The sequence below is a fragment of the Vulpes lagopus genome, chromosome 18 (genome assembly GCF_018345385.1).
Source record: "Vulpes lagopus strain Blue_001 chromosome 18, ASM1834538v1, whole genome shotgun sequence".
NCBI lineage: Eukaryota > Metazoa > Chordata > Mammalia > Carnivora > Canidae > Vulpes > Vulpes lagopus.
Window position 1 is genome coordinate 31,605,175 of NC_054841.1, and position 22,734 is coordinate 31,627,908.

Here is a 22,734-nt window from a genome sequence, read left to right on the forward strand (position 1 = left end):
CATAGATTTAATATTATCCTTCCAACACAAAGACAAAAGTATGTGCTATTAATATTTTTAAACACTAATTAATGTAAGATGTCATGAGTTACAAGATACTTTATATACCACTAAAAGGGGAAAAAATGCTGCCCATGACACCATGATGCAAGGCTTAGAAAGTTGTAAAATAGGATGCCTGGGTGGCTCAGCAGTTGAGCATCTGTCTTCGGCTCAGGGAGTGATCCCAGAGTCCCGGGATCGAATCCCACATCGGGCTCCTTGCATGGAGCTTGCCTCTCCTCCTGCCTAAGTCTCTGCCTCTCTCTCTCTCTGTGCCTCTCATAAATAAATAAATAAAATCTTAAAAAAAAAAAGCTGTAAAATCCTTACCAATTTTAGCAATGCTGAAATACAGAAAAAGTATGTCTTAGACTAGATGTTTGCTCATATAAATGATAAAGCTGAACATCACACTAATCAAGTTCACTTGTTGAACTAAGTTTAAGGCATGTGGAGGACACTGCGGAAAAAAATAGGAAAAAAAAAAAAAAAGAGCTTTTTTTCCCTAGTTTAACTATGGAGCTTTTTTTCCCTAGTTTAACTATGGAGCATGAAGGCAGCCCTGGTGGCGCAGCGGTTTAGCACCGCCTGCAGCCTGGTGTGTGATCCCGGAGACCCGGGATCAAGTCCCATGTTGGGCTCCCTGCATGGAGCCTGCTTCTCCCTCTGCCTGTGTCTCTGCCCCCCGCCCCCCGAATAAATAAATAAAATATTAAAAAAAAAAAAACAACAACAACTATGGAGCATGAGGTTTTTCAGTCAGGTACAAGGCAGCAGGGGGAGACAGGGGAATCTCAGATTCTTGATTAAAAATGTCAAGTTGCTGAAAAAAACTAAAAGCTAAAAAATGGACTCTAACCTTTTATAAATGGATAAAAGGAATTAAGAAATTTAACATAATCAAGTTGGTATGCAAGATATAGACTGACTTAAATATTACATAAAACCACCATCAAATCCTTCCATAAGCATTATTTCCAAAGTATCTGAATGAGGACAATATTCAGTTAATGAAAACCAATGCTTAATTGGGAATGTTCTTCTTGCCCCAATAACTCAAAATTTGTAATCTCAAACAAAAATGCTAATGATTCTATAGTTTTCATCCCAATCTCCACCAAGAATCTAAAATCAAATGCTCAGAGATACTTTCTTGTCACGTAGAATCATATTCAGAAGAAGCATGCATTTTGACCTACTTAACTTTTATAAGCTAATGGAAAAGACTCCCCAGGCCCACATTTCTCTACTTTGCCACCCTTGGACCAACAGTCCCAAAATCTTTAAAAAAAAGAGGATCACTTACATGACTAGCAGCATTTCTTAAAGAAGCAATAGTATTTTCTTGAACTTTAGCAAGCCTGAAAGAGAAGAAATATATATAGTTATCATCCACTATAGAAAAGATAAAAAAAAACAAATGTAATAAAGAGGAGGCCAACTGGGGCGCCTGTGTGGCTCAGTCACTAAGTAGAAAATCCTGACTTCGGCTCAGGTCAGGATCTCAGGGTCCTGGGACTGAGCCCTGAGTCGAGTTCTGTGCTTGGCAGGGAGTCTACTTGTCCCTCTCTCTCCATCCCTCCCCCACTCGTGCACACTCTCTCCCTCTCTCTCTCAAATAAACAAATAAATAAATAAAATCTTAAATTTAAAAAGCCAATTATAACAATGAAAGCAGTTCAATATTACCTATTCTGAAGCTACTTCTGCCATCCCCAAATTAAGACTGACCATCACTTGGTGAGTATATGCATTACGGAATAAATGCAAGTTCTAATGATTATAGGTATTTACAAGCATAATATAAATAAATCCCACACCCACACATACCTCCCCCCAAGTGAGGTGATCAGTCAAGGAAAACAATCTTTTGCAATGGCATGAAATAGAAGAGACACAAGAGACTTGCTCCTTGCAACGGTGTCTCAGATGACTTAATGCTGGCAGACCAGAGGAACTAAAAAAGGCTAAATGACAACAAGCAGGACACCAGTATGGAAACGATATCAAAAATGGGTGAGGAAACCAAGACCCAGAGAGGGGAGCATGCCAAAAGTTGGGACCATAACACAAATACTGAGGTTCAGGGTGCCTCCCCTGCATCAAGCTTTCCTTCCTGGCTTTCTTTTTTAATGTCCCTCTTGGCATCAGTTCAGTAGATATTAGAGACTGACCAGAGTCTTACAAAAGAGTCTCTACTTAATTTTAATTGGGAACCCCAATCACTGAACTACATTAAATCCCAGTCAATAATAAAAGATCCTTTGACCTTTAGTGGGCCAAACCAATGGAACCTTATCATGCATGAGCTACCAAATGCTAATACCACTCAAATATTCAACCCACTGAGCAGTTGTTGTAGAATTCCCTGCACCTCGATGTCCAACATCCAATGGTGTTCTTGGCTTCCAATACTTGGAAAATGAAGACTTCATGTCACAATTGTATCCTGGTAATGGCTTAATAATTATATAGTCAACTTTCAAGGAAAAAAAGAGAGGAGAAACAAAGATAAACCTGATTAAAAGGGCCATGTGAACGATGAAATGGTATTACATTTAAATGCCACTCCAGTCAAGTTTATCAATCTCTATCAAACAGAAAATAAATCACAAGTCAAAACTGATTCAAAGTAAAGCTTCCAGAAAATTTCACAGATGTCCCTTATTGTTATCATAGTAAACATTCTAAAAACAAATTAACTTAACACCCCATTCTCAAAAGCTCACTTTGAAACTAACATTTGAACCTAACCTTTGTTTATTTGTAAAGGGCCACTCTGCTTCTCCTGGCTTACCTCTCACTTTGCCTATTGTTTTTCTGGAATTTCTGCTCATGATGGGAAGAGTGAGAATTCCAGCGCTCTTCCCACTCTCAGCAATGGTGGATGATAAGAGGCATGCTGTCCCTACATGTCCAGGAAGGGCATCACCCTGAACTACATGTTCACTGAGATCTTCCTGAAATGAAAAATGAGGTTTAAAATAATCCAAATTCTTATACTTCAGTATTTTCCACTCAAAGATAAAAATACTCCCTTAAAATTAATTCATAATCTAAGGAAGATCAATAATATGAATCAAATTCATATTCCAGTAATTTAGATAGATTCTTTGTAAAAAAAATAAATAAAAAAGATACCTTTTCTTTTAGTATATATTTTAAGATTTTATAGGATACTTTATTAGTCATAATTCTGTTGATTGGCACTGCTGATCCTCTAACATGTATCAGATGAATTTAAAACATTGACAAATTTTCTAAGTATTTTTATATTCAAAGGCTAACAAACACCTGTAGTGAGCTGCAAATGTGTACTGTATTCTCTAAAAGTGCATCCACACAGATGACAAAGGGACAGTTAACTCTCTAGGAAACTGAATACTCACTTGGATATTACACTGGATATTTTATTAGCCTGTTCTATAAATAAAATAGTACTTTCAAAATTGTTAACCAATTGAAAAGCAAGTTAGGGCATTTGAAAGAGTATTAAGGGGATCCCTGGGTGGCGCAGCAGTTTGGCGCCTGCCTTTGGCCCAGGGCGCGATCCTGGAGACCCGGGATCGAATCCCACGTCGGGCTCCTGGTGCATGAAGCCTGCTTCTCCCTCTGCCTGTGTCTCTGCCTCTCTCTCTCTCGCTGTGTGACTATCATAAATAAATAAGAATTAAAAAAAAAAAAATCTTTGAAAGAGTATTAAAAGGTAGCTGCGGGGCAGCCCAGGTGGCTCAGTGGTTTAGTGCCACCTTTAGCCCAGGGCCTGATCCTGGAGACCTGGGATCGAGTCCCGCGTCGGGCTCCCTGCATGGAGCCTGTATCTCTGCCTCTCTCTCTCTCTGTGTCTCTCATGAATAAATAAATAAAATCTTTAAAAAAATAAAAATAAAAAATAAAAGGTAGTTGCTTGGGGCACCAGAGTAGCTCAGTGGTTGAGCATCTGCCTTTGGTTCAGGTCGTGATCCCAGGGTCGTGGGATTCAGTCCTACATCAGGCTCCCCACAGGGAGCCTGCTTCTCCCTCTATCTATGTCTGTGCCTCTCTCTGTCAATGAATGAATAAAATCTTAAAAAAAAAAAAAAAAAAAAAGGTAGTTCCTTAAGATATAAGGAAATATTCAACCAAAACCTCACATTTTTATAATAAAGTCCCACAGAGGTCTTTACTTCGGTAAGATTGAATGACAGGTTTTTTAAAAATAAAATCCTTTGTTACAGGTTTTTTTTTTTAGAGGGAAACACTTTCAATTTCCTACAAAGTAGCCAAAAAGCCAGTTGTAAAGGCTATTGCATAAAGGCTTCATCAAATTAAACAATTCAAATACTATAATGATTTTAAAAAGTGTAACAAATGTTACTTGTGGATTTAAATCCATTCTGTAGGATGCTATTTTCACAAAACTGTGGCTAGGTGCTCTAATCTAATGGAAATGGGAGTGGAAGTGCCAAAGAGCAAGAGTCGAGGGAAAGCAGTACACATGACCACTAGCTGGGTACAATAAAGCAAGGACCTTGGCCAGGGACCCAGCATGACTTGTGAAGAAGAGTTTAGTGTAAGAGTCCCAGCTCTGGAAAGCTGGCAGCAGATTCTGAATAACCCAGCACAGTTTCCATAGCAACCCTTTTTTACTACAAATATGTATCAAGTAAAGTTGTAAAAATGAGTCTGCTGTTAGGATTTCTTATAATAAAATGCCTCAATAAACCACAAACTTCAGTCATGAGGAGGATTCAATGATGTGAGTTACACTGGGTTGCCCACCAACAGTTAAACAATCTGATCTTCCCTCTATTTATCCTTGAAGGCTCCTGGCTCAGTTGGTAGAGTACAAAACTCTTAATCTTGGGGTTGTGAGTTCAAGCTTCACACTGGTTATAAAATTTTTTTTAAAAAATCGTAAAAAAAAAGAACAGGTACAGACATCAAGACATCTGATCTTGATGTAATACATCAACTCAGCTGAAATTTTTTTATAGTACTTGAGTCTATCAACTCCAAGTTTTCTTTTTCTTTTTTTTTTTTTAATTTTTATTTTTTATTTATGATAGTCACAGAGAGAGAGAGAGAGGCAGAGACATAGGCAGAGGGAGAAGTAGGCTCCATGCACCGGGAGCCTGACGTGGGATTCGATCCCGGGTCTCCAGGATCGCGCCCTGGGCCAAAGGCAGGTGCTAAACCACTGCGCCACCCAGGGATCCCAACTCCAAGTTTTCTAAGTCTGCTAAAATGTATAGGAAAATAAACATCTATAAAGATGTATGAATCATGGATTTATACACAGACTAAAATAAAAATCAAAACATAAAAATAAGCCCATGCCTGCATTTTTAAAAAAATTTTTTTTCCATGCCTGCATTCTTTCTCAACTCCCTCTGTGCAGTAATTACTCACCTCAAAAAAATCAAATATTAATTCCAGGTTATCTGGTTCCATTGTCTGTATGCTGTACTCTGTCCAACGATCGGGTTGTAAGCCATACCCACACTCTGGCTGTGAATGCCTGCATTTGAACTCATTGTCGCTTATTAAGGATATCTCTAGGCTGTTGGACATTTTGTGAAGAACGGTGGGAGACACCCTATCATCGTCATCCTCTTCCAAGCCCTCTAGTGTCAGCTTTACTCTACACAAATGGAAAAAATAATGAAATGCAAAAACATGGGACAAAAGGAAAAAATCATACAAATGTTACGTTAATGCTAAATTTAGAAGTGCTTCCTGAATATGCTAATTCTTCAAGTAACAAAAATACAGTGTTATATAAGACTACACACATAATACCAACTAAAGCACTAGTTATGTTTTATAAAATACTGATGTTTTTATCTACGTGTTTCTGCAAAGAAGTAAAACAAGATAAATGCTCATTATGCTTAAGGTTGTTTTCAGTAATTCTTTTTTAAAAAATGAATCTATAGAAGTATTTACTATTATCTCATTTGTAACTGGCTATCTTACAACTTCTTTTGAAAAGTCTCACAAAGGACTATACGTATCAAACAAGCACAAAATTGAGCCATATTGTTAGTATATATTAAAAGACTAAAGTTGGAGGCTATAAATTAAAATTTTGGGGGGGATCCCTGGGTGGCGCAGCGGTTTGGCGCCTGCCTTTGGCCCAGGGCGCAATCCTGGAGACCCGGGATCGAATCCCACATCGGGCTCCCAGTGCATGGAGCCCGCTTCTTCCACCGCCTGTGTCTCTGCCTCTCTCTCTCTCTCTGTGACTATCATAAATAAATTTAAAAAAAATAATAAATAAATAAAATAAAATAAAATTTTTTGGGATGCCTGGGTGGCTCAGTGGTTGAGCATCTGCCTTCGGCTCAGGGTTCTGGAATAGAATCCCTCATCAGGCTTCTGCATGAAATCTGCTTCTCCTTCCTCTGCCTATGTCTCTACCTCTCTATGTCTCTCATGAATGGATAAATAAAATCTTTTTTTTTAAAAAGATTTTATTTATTTATTTATTCGTGAGAGACAGAGAGAGAGAGAGAGAGAGAGACAGAGAGAGAGAGAGAGGCAGAGACATAAACAGAGGGAGAAGCAGGCTCACCTCAGGGAGGCTGATGTGGGACTCGATCCCGGCACTCCAGGATCACGCCCTGGGCTGAAGGCAGATGCCAAACTGCTGAGCCACCCAGGCATTCCAGATAGATAAAATCTTTAAAAAAAATTTTTTTCTGCCCCTTTCTTCTACCTTACCACAGTGAGCCCAGATACTCTGAAAAATACATTATTAAAGAAATTATTGTATTAAACATTTATTTATATGCATGTACACTTTTTACATGTATGTACTTTTAAAATGAAACAAACAGAATGCCTGCATGGCTCAGTCAGTTAAGCGTCTGCCTTCATTCAGGCCATGATCTCAGGGTCCTGGAATGGAGCCCTGAAGCAGGCTCCCTGCTCAGCGGGGAGTTTGCTTCTTCCTCTCCCTCTGCCCCACCACCCCACTCTCACATGCGCATACGTGCTCATCCTCCCCCATCTCTCTCTCAAATAAATAAAATACTTAAAAAAAATAAAAAAGTAAAATTTAAAAAAAAAAGAATAGTTCTGGATCAATACTGATTCTACTAATGAGTCTGAAGGAACACTCTCTACCAGGATACGTGAAAAGAGACCACAATTGGGACACAAGAAAGGCACGAAGATAAAAATAACTATTCTGCTAACAGAATGTGCATTTACAAAACAAACAAACAAACAAACAAAAATTCAAGTTTAAAGAGATCAATGAAAAAAGTTTTAGTCATTTAGGGATGCCCGGGATCAAGTCCCACATAGGGCTCTCTGCATGGAGCCTGCTTCTCCCTCTGCCTATGTCTCTGTCTCTCTCTGTCTCTCATGAATAAATAAACAAAATCTTAGAAAAAAAAAAGGTTTTCTTCAAACAGCTCTATAAAGGTTATAATCTATCATAATGAGACAGTGCTTTCCACTTACTGAGAGTCAACTGAAAGAAAAACTTGTGTTAAACCCTGGTGGTAATGAAAAAATTAAAAATAAAACTTGCTGATAATGGAATAGAACAGCATGTCTAGTATTTTATTTAAAACACATAAGCTGGGGGATCCCTGGGTGGCTCAGCGGTTTAGCACCTGCCTTTGGCCCAGGGTGCGATCCTGGAGTCCTGGGATCGAGTCCTGTCAGGCTCCGGCCATGGAGCCTGCTTCTCCCTCCTCCTGTGTCTCTGCTTCTCTCTCTATGTCTATCATAAATAAATAGATCTTTAAAAAAAAATAAAAATTAAAAAATAAAACATATAAGCTGTTGCAAAGTTTTTAAAGTCCTGATATTCTTGCAGATAAACTTATTTCCTACCCCATGAATGTTTAGTTTATCACTAATACAAATTTGGGAGGAAAAGGTGGCCAGAACACAAATTTCTAGTTATACAATTTTTTAACTAAACTTTATTATTATTATTTTTTCAGTAATCTCTACATCCAAAGTGGAGCTCAAACTCACAATCCTGAGATCAAGAATTGTGATCTTCAGACTGAGCCAGAAAGGCACCCTATACACAATTATTTCAGTAGGAATCAGTTACTTAATTTGCAGAGCCTATCAAAGCAAAGTATGGTTATACAAAATTATTCCAATTTAAGCCTGGTTAACACAATAATATATACTAACACTCAAAACAACTTCTACATAAGCAAGAATGATATAGGACTCAGTGTGCATTTACACTCAGAAATTTGTAAGCGGAACACCAACCATGAATTATCTATTAATTTCTTAACTAAAATCAAGGAAAGAAGAAAATTCTCATAAACCCAACCAACCATCATGTTTATCTTTTACAGTTATCCTTATTTCAGGGTCTTATTCTAAAAAGATACTTTATAGCTGTAATACTATTTGCTTCTTTTCACATGTAAATACAAGATTCAATTATGTTAAGTAAGCATGCTCTGCCCCCAGCGCGGAACCAGATCCATCACCCTGAGATCAATACATGAGCCAAACTCTAAAGTTGGACACTTAGCTGACTGAGTCACCCAGGCTGCCCTTCTGTTCCCCCCCTCCCTCCTAGCTGGGGAAAAGGGCGCTCCTCTCTCTCTCACTCAAAAAAATAAAATTAAATTAAAATAAGCTTTAAAAAAAGTCTAAAAGATTCAGTTACTTATGCGAAAGGCCTAGAAATGCTATGTACAAAGACAAGGTACACCCAAAACCTTTTGTTTCCTCTCAGAATAGAATAGCCAAAGCAAAAGACTGTAAAGTGCTACCCACACTTTCCCTTTTTTATGACTGGGGTAAACACTACAGTATTTAAGAAGTTATCACAAAACATTTATGGGTTATAAACTTCAGTATCTTTTAAGTTTTGTTATGAAGACAGTATTGTATTATTAATTACTTCAGTTGCTGAAAATGGCCGCTGCAACTCAGCTAACATTATTTCAGAGAAGGATGCATTATATACCAGAACTCACAACTCTCAGTCCTTAAGATATAAAAACTCAAAATGATAGCACTGCCTGGGTCATTGAGAAGCCAGCTCACTTAAAGGTATGTATGATGACATTACAGAAAAATAGTTACTCCCTATATAGCTATTTACACAAAGCTTGACATCTATTCTTAATATAGGAGTAAGAAGAAACTAATCTGGAACTGCTGTGATCTCTGCTACCTTTCTTCATGAAAAAGTTTTCATTTTCAAGCCACAAGGAGTTTAGAACACTAAAGGATATTTCTAATATTCATCTTTTTCTGTTTACACCATCCCCTCATCTAGCACAAATTCATTTCTGTCAATGTCAATTTTAAAACAAACTATTGCTACACTAAGAAATTTTAAATGGGGGCATGTATGTGGCTCAGCTGGTTAAGTGTCCAACTCTTGGTTTCTGCTCAGGTCATGATCTCAGGGTCATCGGGCTGTGAGCTCAGCACAGAGTCTGCTTGTCCCTCTCCTGCTCCTCCTCTAGCTTGTGCCTGTGCTCACGCAGGCTCACTCTCTCAAATAAATAAATAAAATCCTTAAAAAAAAGAAAAAAAAAACTTGAATGGTAGAAACTGCAAAGATATATATGCTTGAAAATCACTTACCTATATAGAAACAAAATTTTCTGATTTCAAATTTAGCAATTAATACTATGAGAAGCATGTTTAACTATAACAATCTGAGTTAGGGAAGCTGTTTATTCCCACAAGACCCTTCAATTAGAAAATGTAACATTATCCGTAAGTGTGCTATATTCTTAGTTTATACACTTAAAGGCTAAAAACCAAATAGGTCAGAAATCTACAGCATTAGTAAAAATAAACAGCCTAAATGACAAATACACATGATCATACCTAAATCTAGATTTTTTTAATTTCTTCTTTGTTATTGAGACAGGAGGTTTTTCAGAATAATGCAAACGCAATCTTATTTCAGTCTGACATGTCAACCATCCAGAATCCAAAGTTTCAACACCATCTGGCGGAGTAAATACAACAAACAGTAATTATTATACATACTTTTTGAAACAATTTGTTAAGTACAACAAACCTATGACAATTCTAGTTCATGTTCACATTTTAATACACTCAGTTTATATATATCACTGGAACTTCTCTACAAAGCAAACACACAGGTAGTCTTAAATTTATCACTGAAAAAACTTTTATACGAAGTAGGGGGGAAAAGTTAAATGTTAACAATTAGCCATATTTAACAACTTAAGTATATTAAAATATTCTTATTGAATCTATTATCGAAGTAATACCAATCTATGTCTGAAAGAATACATTCCTCACAGGCTCTAACATAGCAGCTGTTTCATGGGGGATCACTATCACACTTCCAAAGCATTACATGAGCTATTCAGCTAAAACTAGTTCTACCACTAGAGCTGCAGCCTGAGACAGGAGAAGGTAAGAACAAAACTGTGAATCAATTTTCTATGCTTGCATTTATAAATTCTGCCATAAATAAATTGCATGACTGTGATAACACTGTGTTAGCATTATTTAACTTGAAATTTCCTGCTAACAGATGTCATAAAATTATCATAAATACCAGAGAGCTGTCAACTGTTTATACCCAATTTTATCAAAAGGACTTAAAAAAAACCCAGAAGCTTTTCTCTTAGGTATAACTTTAAAATGTTTAGTAGCTACCAAATTTTAAAAATAAAGAGAAACCACTATCCTCTCCTAACTTTAAACTGTTCTCAGAAATGGACAAAGTTGGAGAGATGGTTTTCTATCCTAAGAGCTAACTGAAGCTAAGTTTAAGAGAACTAAAAAAGGAAAGAAATGCCTGTAGTTGTAACTACACATAGATATTAACCTACAATAGAGGGACACGTCATGCCTTACAGTTAAGGACATGAGAAAGCTACTCCTCCATCCAAACAGGTAGCATAAATATCATTTTTTAAAAGATAAAGAGGACAAGACTATAAAACACTGAAACTAAAGCTATGCAAGTATCTTATATGTAATATAAATAACCCCAAATAAAATTAAGGAAAAGTTAAAATTTCTATCCAAATACTGCAAAAGCATGTACATTTTTCAAGTACATAAACATAAGCAACCTAGCCATCAGCAATTTATTGCCGGTTCACAGTGTAAGCACACATTCTGCTCACCCTCTTTGTATCTTTGATTTCTATAGTATAGGATCTAAACTAAGAATTCAGTTTAGCTTGATAATGCTACTATACTGTGAGAACTACAGTCACTGAAGACAACTTGAATCCACAGAAAAAATTATTTAGTGAAGTAGAAAAACATAATGAATGCATGACATTTTCAACATATTCAGAAGAATTGTCCATTCTACTGTAAATTAATGTTAAAGTCTCAGGAGAATTACTGGAACATCTGTTTAACCTAGATTTTACTGTAAATGCATATATGCACAAAATGCACAAACTTAAAGAGTTCAGAATGTTTAGAAACATTAATACTCAATATAAGTGTAAAAAAATGGTATGTTAACAGTTAAGTATAATACTTAAGTATATTAAGTCATTCACCTGAAGTCATCAAATAAAAAAACAAAAGGATACAATTTTAAAGCTTAAGAATTATATTGCAAACTATTATTTAAAAAGAAATGTACTTGTTCCTTGGATCTAGCCTCTATTTTCAGTATCACACTATGTCATATTTCCCTGTGCTGTTTCTAATCAAATGTAAGGTAACATCCCAATTCTATCAGTAAAGATTGTCAAAACTCAGTCTCACTTACTGTGGATTCCAAATTGTCCATCGTCAATAATAATTTCACTTTCTAGAATTGAAGGAAAATAAAAAAACCTAGTTAAAATTCATGATGTATACAGAATGAACTGAGAAATTACCCACCTTAAGGATTTTTAAAATATGAAATCTAAAATTTTAAAGCAGCCCAAAGTGAATAAGCATATTTATTGTAGCCCTCAATCAAGAATTCCCTTTTGAGCAGGTTATCAAACAGTAAAAGTTCTTACAAACTTGGTGATGATTTGTAGTGTTACAAGAAGGGAGAGAAAATCCTCAGAGAGGTGCTCTAGAGGCACTGGAATAAATGTCTACACCCACCAGTTTCTGAGACAGGCTGCTGGACAACAATATCTTCTGGTTGATTTTTTAAACCAAAGGTCTTGGCACAATTAAAATGCTTATTCTTATGAAGTGCATATTCTGAACTTAAAACGTAATTCTCCTAGAATCCCAACTATTCTCTATAGCCAGCTACAAGCTTTACAAACAGCACAAACTTACCTGCATGTACAGAGCTGTGAGGAACTACCAAAAGAGTAAATGCTAGTACAATCCCTTTGAACAGAAGTTCAGCTACGTAAGAAAAGCTGATAAGCCCCACCCTCTTGAGTAAAACACTAATTATCTTCCCTGCTACTTCCTTTCCCAGTTTAACTTTAAACCTAAGTCTGAAATATTTGTCAAAATAACTGTGAGAATTCCCAGTAAAGATTCTTGGTAGATTTCACGCAGCTCTTAAGTTTAGAAGTTATGTTTTCCAAAAGTATAATATTAATTTTTAAAAGACCAGAAACAAACATCCCATTTCTCACAGTAAGAAAATATATTTAACTGTAAGATGCTTCCAAATGCAAATTATTTTTTAAATGTTTAATACCTAATAATTTACAACCTCAGTATGGGACTATTATAATTCTAGAGTACACTATCATGAAAATTCTAAATATACTATTAGAAATGTATTAAAACATGAAAAAAGAAAATCCAATAAAGAGGATGGAATGAAATATCTGTTTAAAAAAGATATGTTCTTGCCACAGGTTAAAGCAGGTTCTCTCACTACTTTCTAATCTAAGATAGCTACTAGCAAGCCATTTAAATTCTAATCTTTAAATTCTAATTTTCTCTAGAAACTAGAAGATACAGTTCTTAGCACTGAGTCAATTTACAGATGAATCCAAGTGGGTAATTTATATATAGGAAATGAACTTCAAATTTTAATCTCAGTATGGAAAAGGAAATTCAAAAATACTTGTATGAAGAGAAATACCATTTTTAGGCACAAGAAAACTGAATGATGTTTTCAGTGAAAAAAACAAAAACAAAAACAAAAGCAACTGAGTATCAATCTTAACACAGCCAGCAAGTATTTAAGTAAATCAAGAGAAAAATATGTCTGCTACAACCAAGAAATTTGAATGCATTCATACAAGTTTATTCAAGTATTTACTAGTTAAAAAAAACAAAAAACAAAAAAAAAACAAAAAACACAGAATAGGATAACTTTTTCTATTGCTCTTACTATTCAAGTCAAAATTTTAAGAATCTTTGTTTTGGATTCTTTCCTCAAATGTCCTCAGCTCTCTGAGCAAGTAATCAAAGCCATGGATGCTCAGTTAAGAAGAAGGTTATTTTACAAACTTTGTAACTACTCCAAATGAAAATAAATATTCCACAATAAATTAATCAAATCCCCCCCAAATAAACTTGGCAAGCATTTCTAACAAAGTTTATAAAGAAAGCAATTAAGAACTGTTTAGTTTCAAAAGATCCATGATATGCTAAGTGAAATTTGCAGTACTGACAATGCATTGACTTTATACTTTAGAATAAAAATTTATTAAATCCCACTAAGCCATTGTGCAGCATATTAGTAACTTTATGCATATGCCTCAAACAGATGCAGTTAATGCCCATACCTAAAGGGGTTATTGATCGTGGTTGTAGATGAGTCTCCCACTTGTGAACTATGACTTGGCATGGACCACCGATAGTCTGCAATTTAAAAGTTAAACGTCTGCAATAATTTCTTATATCTTATTTTCTACCCATGACTCCATTAGATGTTTGTGGCCTAAGTCTTATACTAAATATGAAACCAAAAGATTCATCTGTTATTTATCAATATTATATGCCAAAAATCAGGAATGTACCAGGTCACAAAACACGATGAGTGCTAGAAGAAAATGATGGTGAGGCAGTAAACAGAGAAAAATGAGATGAAATTGGCACATAAAACCATCTTAAACCCATCCTTAAATCTGCGTACAGTACTAAAAAAAAATTAAGAAATTTTAACCTTTAGCTGATGTTCTGTCCTAAGTTAAAGCTAACACCAAATACACTTTATGCTTGATTATATCAGCAGTCAATGAGGTATTACTGAATAAAGTATCTCAAGTAATTCTCCAAGTGTTTGGGGAAAAAGCCTAAACTCTATGAAGTAGGAATAGTAAGCACAAATACTTCAAGATCAATGATCCTAAGTTACTCAAGGAACTAGAGAGCATAACAAAGTTCTTTGTTATAGTTAATAACAGGAAGAACATATTTCTTGTATCATAGTAATCAACGTTTCTGAAAAGCACAGGAAAACCCTTAAAAAAAGGACATGTGCATGAGTAAATTTGAAGGATAAGTTTGACAAAAAGGGAACATCTAGTTTTAGTCTTTATACCTTACGGTTTATAAAACTCATACAGTGGGAACCCTGGGTGGCACAGTGGTTTAGTGCCTGCCTTTGGCCCAGGGTGCAATCCTGGAGACCCGGGACCGAGTCCCACGTCGGGCTCCCAGTGCATGGAGCCTGCTTCTCCCTCTGCCTGTGTCTCTGCCTCTCTCTCTCTCTCTCTCTCTCTGTGACTATCATAAATAAAAAAATTTTTAAAAAAAATTAAAAAAAAAAACTCATACAGTGAGAAAAGGTCTAATACTGTCTTCTGTTATCAATTCTCTTACTAAAAGGGAAAATAAAACTTTATGTGTTAATATCTACAGCAATTTAAAAACAAAAATAAACTATCAACAAAGATTCCCTACATACACCTAAAGGACTACAGTACTTACTCAATGCTTCCTAATTTTACTTTAATTATTAAAAAAAAAATTGACTGGGACGCTTGGGTGGCTCAGCAATTGAGCCTTTGGCTCAGGGCATGATCCTGGAGTCCCAGGATCGAGTCCCACATCAGGCTCTCTGCATGGAGCCTGCTTCTCCTCCCTCTTCCTATGTCTCTGCCTCTGTGTCTCTTATGAATAAATAAATAGAATCTTTAAAAAAAATTTGACTAAATTTATGTGCCAAAATAAAACTCCTAATACACATTTTAGAAGTAAAATTTCAAACCAGAACTTTACAAGATATTTTACATTTCTCTTCACATCTTCAGAAGACATTTAATAAAATACAAAGAAGCAAAAAGAAAACAAAAATCATTCATGATCACATCACTTAGGGATAATCGCTGATATTTTCATATATAATATTCAAGCCCTTTTCTAGGCATATGTTACATACTCTTAAAAAGTGCAAAATATATAAACTTCTCTCTATATATTGTACCCTTTAGATGGCATCAGGTACTCTATCATTTTACATGGTTTCAATATTGATTAATAATAAATGTGCCAAATGGTAACAAATGAGTATGAGACCAGACCAATTAGGCACATTAAATAATCAAATGCAAGAGATATTCTGTTATTTCAAAATAACCAGAGGTTGAAATCTTTCTTAAAACTTGCAAATTTTTGAACTTTGAAAACTAAAAAGAGCATTCATTCAAATCACTGACCCTGGGATAATATAAGCAAATCCACATTTTCTCTAGCTGAACACCTCCTTATTTTAAGCATTCACTATGAATTGGTAGACTCGCCAGACGTTCCTAACATTTTTTTAATGTGAAATTCCTTATCTTAAATATAGCGAATTTCATTTCCTTTACACTAAAAAAAAAAAAAAAAAAGAGATACATTTAATCCCACATCTGCTAGATGTTTTTTACTATGACTTTTCCCTGTTACATTCTTTCAAATTTGTTTTTTTAACATCAAAGTTTCTGATCCTCTAAGGATGTAAATATATACATTAAAAAAGGAACATGTCTTAAGCATAGACAGTAACCAGAGAGATCTAACCTATACCCTTCCCCCGTTCCTCTCATGTCCCCTGCACACCAAAAAAATCCCCTTTGCTACAAAGATGGTACAGATCTACATTTTTATTAAGTTACTGACCAAAAGTGACTTCAAAGGGTGCCAGGCACATATTATTAAATATCAGCAGGGATAAGAAGTGGACAGAAGAAAGGAAAGTTTGGTTTTTGTTTTCATATCAATTCAGGTGTCAGGGGAATTTTACAAAGTGCTGACTACATTATCTACATTTAATCATGTAAGAATGCCCTGTAGATAAAATATTTGGTAGAAAATATATTTTAGTAATATCTTAATAACTCCACCCTCATCTGCTTCAGTAGCAAATCCACTACTCACTGCAAAAAACCACCTAGGCTTGAACAGAATAGAGCATTTGAGGAGCAGTCCAAAGAGCTGATTTCAGAGGACTTCTAATCGTGTATACTAAGAGTTCACACTACAAATCCATGTTTGTTGGTACAAAGTGTTACAATATAGAACAAAAATTCACCAAGCTTTAAAATGCAGTGAACTTTCAAAATTGTTACCACAACTTTATTAAACTTTAGAAGATGATCTTAAATTTCAGCTTACTGAACTTCTTAAAAACGATTTAAGCCCTGAGCACTGGTAAATTAAAATCTCAGGAATGACTTCAAAACATGCAATCCTTTTTTAATATGCTAAATGTAATTAATAAACTCATTCTTCAAGATCTTAGAAAAAAAGAACAGTTCCATTCTATAAAAGGCTGCCACAATTTTAAGTACTTTGGAGTCAACTGCTTTGATCTTTGAAGAAAAAAATAACATTATCAGTCCAAGACATTATTCCATTAATAGTACTGATAGTTGTTTCATAATTTAGCATATATTAAATCAAATGACTGCTGAAATGTTTCCAAGTGAGCATATTAATAAAAATAAAAATAATCTATTTCTACAAAGAAAAAAAAGCATAATGACTGTTTTCTTAAATAGTGACAGACATCACTGTGCTGCATTAAGCATTGAGAGAAAAAACACATAGACTGAGGTTTTTGGTCTGTTTTGTTCTGAACAAACCATGTAGCAAAATTATCACCCCATGAAAATGTATTGTAAACTTCTAAAATGTTATTGACTGCTGTCTTTCCACATTTTCAGGGGGAAAAAAAGGGTACATGTAAAAGGGGCTCTGAGAAGTTTTTATCTATGATGGCAGAGGACACTCACTAAAAATCTAATTTTTTATAAGACCAATAAAAAAAATGGTCACTTGGGATAAGCGTGAGAAGAAGAAAGCGAGGCAGACAAACATCTATGAGATGGTTCAAGTCTGAAGTTAACAGCTAAAATTCCAGAAGAATTTTATTAAGAAAACCACTGTACAAAATAAGAACCTAGGCTATTCTATGTGCCTATCACAGATGATTGATTCTTTTGCTAAAGGATTTAAACAAAAATCAAGGGAGATTAAGAACAAAGGGTTTGTAATGAATCTAATTACGAGTGAATGTGAAGACCTATAAAAATTAGAAACAGAGAAGTTACCAAAAAATAAAGAGCTATTTCCATTTAAATGAAGGGAAAATCACAGACAACATTATTAAAAATTGGCTAACGTTTCAGTATCAGGTTATATCACTAATTCTGGCAGGACAAGCATAGATTAAAAAAATGTTTACATAAATGTTCATTGAAAAATTAACTCCGGGGAAGATGTGAAATTAATGGACCATCTGCAGACTCACACCTGTGTCTTCATTCCAAGAATATCTACAACCTTTGTTTGCTATGTTCAAGACAGTATTTTGATTTGTCACCTATAAAATTATTTTAAAATTCAACATTCAACACCTCATTCTAATTCTACAAAGACAATAGGCAGCTATGGAGAGTTGAGAGAAAAAGGACTTCAAGACTTTTCTAAACTACAAAGAATATGCCAGGAAGAGCAAAAATGGAAGAGAAAATATGAATGGTAAAATTTTATTTGCAATAAAATTTTAGCAATGAAAGGGACCTAAGAAATCTATAGTCCAAGCCCTTCATTTTATAGATAAGAAAACTGAAATATGAAGGCCAAGTGACAAGACCACAGATTTTTAGCTTAGGCTCTAGAAATGCTTGGGTAGACTACCTCCTCTAAAACTTTTGACCCAGCAAAATTAATCTTAACTACTACTCATTTCAGCTTTTCAATGTTTCAAAATTACTTTGCTTTCCTAGCATTCTTTTCATAAAATATATATTTCAATATTTTACACTTTACAACTTCAGATTCTTTGTACATTAGTTTTATCATTTGACAATGCACATTTGAGACAAAGTTTCATAATTATTTCTATTTAAAATTATGTTTCATTTAAAAAGCGCCACCTACTTTTAAAAGAAGTGTCACTTTAAGCTGGCACGTGGAAAAAAAAACCCTCTAGCTATATGCATGGGATTTTATGTAGCTATTTACTCTAGTCCATGAAAAACATACTTACCATGGCAGCCCCTGCATCACACGGTACATGTGTACACGATACAGAGCACCTACTTAAAGAAACACACTCACCAACATATACTGTAAACTTTTGCAAGTATTACAAGGGGAAAAACTTGTTTTTTACTGTAAGCAGACTTCTCGCCAATTTTTTCAGAAAGGCAGTTTGGACTGATTTGCTGCTTTTGGTTACATTTTCAATGAGGAGGGAAAATACTGTAGGTTGGCTTAATTTGATCTATGTTGACAATAGTCTTACTTTAGAAAATTATGCCCAAAGGACTCATTATGATTTTTCTTATCCAAATGCCCAAATTAGGTTGACTTCACAAATTACAAATTTCATATACCAGGATCCTCAAAAAATTTTTCAATGTCATGAGTGCTAGGACCTACTTATTGCTTCACAACTGTTCAATTTATACTGAAAACCTGCCACAATGCATTAACCCTTATGCCAAACAAATGATCTTTCCTTAAATCATTAAAATGAGACTATTGTCAAGATAAGCCAACACAACGATCAACCATAATGAAATTTAATTACTGAGTATTTACAATATATTCTTGGAATAAGAAACGTAATAGGTGCAAAAGACAGCTGAAGTGGCTTTGTCAGTTTTTTTCTTTTCTACAATGGTGGCTAAGAGAATGAACAGTGGCTGCTTGCATTTTTCACAAGTAACAAGTATTCAGTGATCCCAAAGGGAAATAAAATTTTTAAACCGGTTTAATCCATGTTTTGCTTCCTAGACTCCTGCCTAAACCCCTGCTCATATGCAGCCCAAGTGTGCTCAAAGATAAAAATCTGAAGGAAAAGAATCCTTTCAGGAAATAAGCATCTTTAAAATAAGAGGGAAAGAATCAACTTTTTTCCTTTTCTAAATATGAAAACAATCCCAAAATAATAAATCATTGTGAGCAAGCAGATTAAACAGATACTCCAAAGGCCTTCAGCAAAGATCCTATCTATCAACATCATTGTTGAAAAAAATCTAAGAGGAATGACTTCAGTTTTGAAAGGAGTTAAAACAATGCAGCCACTAAGAGATGGCTGTCGTGAAATAATTTTTAAAAATAATTACTCACTTAAAGCTGGCTATACACTCCTTCAAATGTATTGATACCACATAAGGATTAAAAAATGAAACAAAAAGAAAACCCTTTTAACTGGTTACTAGCAGGATTACAAAAGTTGCAGAAAAAGCACAGCTACTGCGAACACTCGTTTATCCTTAAAACCAATTTCTTAACAAGAATACTGCAGAGTATACTTACTAGTAGTCTTTTAAACATTCCACTGCAGACACTGTCTGCATCTGAAGGGCTACATCCTTGCTTTTTAGCACTAAAATATTATTACTCTAGAGTTCTGTTGTCCTTATTTGATCAAAACAAACTTGTATTATTTTAAATGTTTCCAAACTTAAAATTTGTTGCTTTTGAAAGGATTAAGTCTGTTAAAGACACTGGAAACTAGATAAAGAAAACATACCTTTGGTTCTAAAAAGCACCCTTTGAAGTAGCGATACTGAACTGATACTCCTCTAGTGAGTACAATGGTTGCTTTCCATAACATGCTGTGAAGAAAAAGAATTAGAGCAACTATTAATATCAAACTAAAATGCATAAAGACTTCAAAATTCATAAAACCCCTCAAGCAAGGTCTGTGATCAATACTATTTCTTTATTCCTACACAAAATTATACTCCAGGCCTACTACATCAGGTGCTGGGAACACTGTGATGAGTAAGTGTGCCCTATCTTCAAGCAGATTGCTTTCTGGTGAGGACAAATAACCAAACATACAGTGTAAAGGCTACTTAACCTTGCTGACATGACAGGAAGCTTTGGAGGAGAGCCCTCAAGGAGGAAGAACTGTCTGAGAGAAGTCCTACATAATGAGAAGGAACCAGCCATACAAAGTCGAGAAGTATTCCAAACAGAAAAAGTAGCACAAAGGTTAAAGTGAGAGTCCGAGTCTTCTCTGACTTCCCATTTAGTTCAAGATATAGGGATCCCTGGGTGGCGCAGTGGTTTGGCGCCTGCCTTTGGCCCAGGGCGCGATCCTGGAGACCCGGGATCGAATCCCACATCGGGCTCCCGGTGCATGGAGCCTGCTTCTCCCTCTGCTGTGTCTCTGCCTCTCTCTCTCTCTCTCTCTCTCTCTCTGTGACTATCATAAATAAATTTTTTTAAAAAATTAAAAAAAAAAAAAAGAGATATGACAGGGCTGCTAAGAGGCTTTGGGGCTGAGGCAGGTAAGCTATACTCCTGTTCCCAAATGTCCCTGGTCCTGACCGTCCTGTCCAGCCTCTGGTTATTCCCCTAGCCAAGCAACTGGGATTTGTATCTTACATGTTGCAACTCACTGTCTTCCTCTGAACTATACTATGCTAACAGTCTACTGCTATTCTAAAGCTTTGACTCAACAGTAAGAGCAGTCACTACAATTTATGATTATAACTGATTTTTTTTACCTTCCAATCACAGACCAGTGGTATCCAAAGTGTGATCCACAATCACCTTGGAGCTTGTTAGAAATGCAAATTTTCAGGCCACACCGAGACCTACTGAATTAGAAACTCTGGAAAGGGGAGGAGTCCAGCAATCTGTAATTTAACAAGTCTCCAGGTGACTCTGATGATGAACACTTAAGTTTGAGAGCCACTATCATAGACCATTACCTAAGCATTAATTCAGCATGAATAGTTTAGAAAATAAACAGCAGCTCCAAATGTTCTTCCATGATACCAGATGGCTAGCACTGCTCCCCACCTGGCTCTGCCAAGGCAGTCTTGAGGGCATTATCCTTACTCTGACTCAATCCTGGGTTCCTAACAAAATATCCACAACCACCTGTCACCCATGGTCAACAATTAGATTAATCTGGTAGTAATAAAATACATATGCCCTGGCTCCACTCTGGGAGACTGATTTCATAGGTCTGGGTGGAGCCTGTTCATGTGGAATTTGATAAAACTTCACAGGATATCTGAATATATAAGGTTGGTTGAGAACTACTGCTGTACAGCAATAACAGCAAATGCTTGGCACATGTATCCGTACTACTTTTCCCTAATAAGCCTCAGAATCCTTTTCAACACACTCTACCAACTCTGAGGTGAAATTATTTTCCATCTCTGTTACAAAAGTGGCAATGTTCTAGTACTATTTCATTTATAAAACAGAGTATATGAAACCAGCCCCAGATGTGGTGTACAATAGAATTAGCAGAGAACTCTGAAAAATGTGCTGGGGCCCCTCTCCCATGCACTATTCCTCATTCTCCAGGGGTAGAATCTAAACATGCGTATTTTTTAAAGCCCTCACAAGTAAGTCTAACATGCACCCCTGGTTAAGAACCACTAAATGAAAAAAGAGATAGGGTAGCCTGGGTGGCTCAGCGCCGCCTTCAGCCCAGGATGTGATCCTGGAAACCTGGGATCGAGTCCCACATCAGGCTCCCTGCATGGAGCCTGCTTCTCCTTCTGCCTGTGTCTCTGCCTCTCTGTGTCTCTCTCTGTGTCTCTCATGAATAAATAAATAAAAAAAGAAAAAAAAAAAAAACAGAAAAAAGAGATACAGCAAAGCAATGGGTTTTTTATTCCACTTCCCTAAGTAAATATTGCAAAGTTAAAAATGAACCAGAACTGTTCAGTGACATCAAAAATGAACATAATCTGATGAAATTCAAGAAATATCAGCCAGATGGGCAATGAGGCTCGATTTTGAATTGCCTGCATATCCTCCCCCAAAATACCATAAAATCTACAAGAAAAGCAAATATAACCACAAGTGACCCACATTTTCCGCATTATTAGGAACAATACAACTTTCAAATACAACACAACTTTCATATCATATGGGTATGATACTATTTTGATAGTATCCTAAAGGGGTCTTGTCATTATAAGCCTGTAGGTATGGAGAGGCTTGAGACTCTGAAAAGGAGGTACAAAGGACTTAGATGCAAAGCACACTGAAATCCAAATAAATACAATTCTAAAACACAAGAATGGTGTCCAAGGCAAATGCTTTTTGTATCCTCTTGTATCATCTACTTCCTCTCTCCATGTGAAACACTTTATCTGCCATATGTGAATCAATTATATTTCAGTGTGCATCAGCAAGGTAAAAGTGGCTGGTCCCTTAAAATTACGTGGTTAAGTGTTATCTCATCTGTTCATCTAACTTTGCCCAGGTTGGCTGAAATGGACTTAAGACAGGTGACAGGGCAGCTCAAGTATTCAGAGCAAGGTGTGTTTTAAGAACAAGTTCAGAAAGACATAAGGTTTTACTTCAGACAGGAGTGGCTGATCTGAAAATGGAGGGAAAACATGACCACTTGATGAGAAT

At 35.8% G+C, this 22,734-nt stretch overlaps 1 protein-coding gene across 2 annotated transcripts in view; it reads right to left on the reverse strand.

The window, feature by feature from the left end:
* GPCPD1 (glycerophosphocholine phosphodiesterase 1) overlaps positions 1 to 22,734 on the reverse strand; it is a 55,306-nt gene that overhangs the window by 22,292 nt on the left and 10,280 nt on the right. For both annotated transcript variants that reach the window (XM_041732336.1, XM_041732337.1), the window contains exons 4-11: positions 19,871 to 19,955; positions 13,683 to 13,758; positions 11,750 to 11,791; positions 9,862 to 9,985; positions 5,434 to 5,665; positions 2,840 to 3,002; positions 2,389 to 2,521; positions 1,349 to 1,403 (exon numbers count right to left, since the gene is read on the reverse strand). In XM_041732336.1, coding sequence (XP_041588270.1) covers positions 1,349 to 1,403; positions 2,389 to 2,521; positions 2,840 to 3,002; positions 5,434 to 5,665; positions 9,862 to 9,985; positions 11,750 to 11,791; positions 13,683 to 13,758; positions 19,871 to 19,955 — 910 coding nt within the window. The remainder of the gene's footprint in view (positions 1 to 1,348; positions 1,404 to 2,388; positions 2,522 to 2,839; positions 3,003 to 5,433; positions 5,666 to 9,861; positions 9,986 to 11,749; positions 11,792 to 13,682; positions 13,759 to 19,870; positions 19,956 to 22,734) is intronic.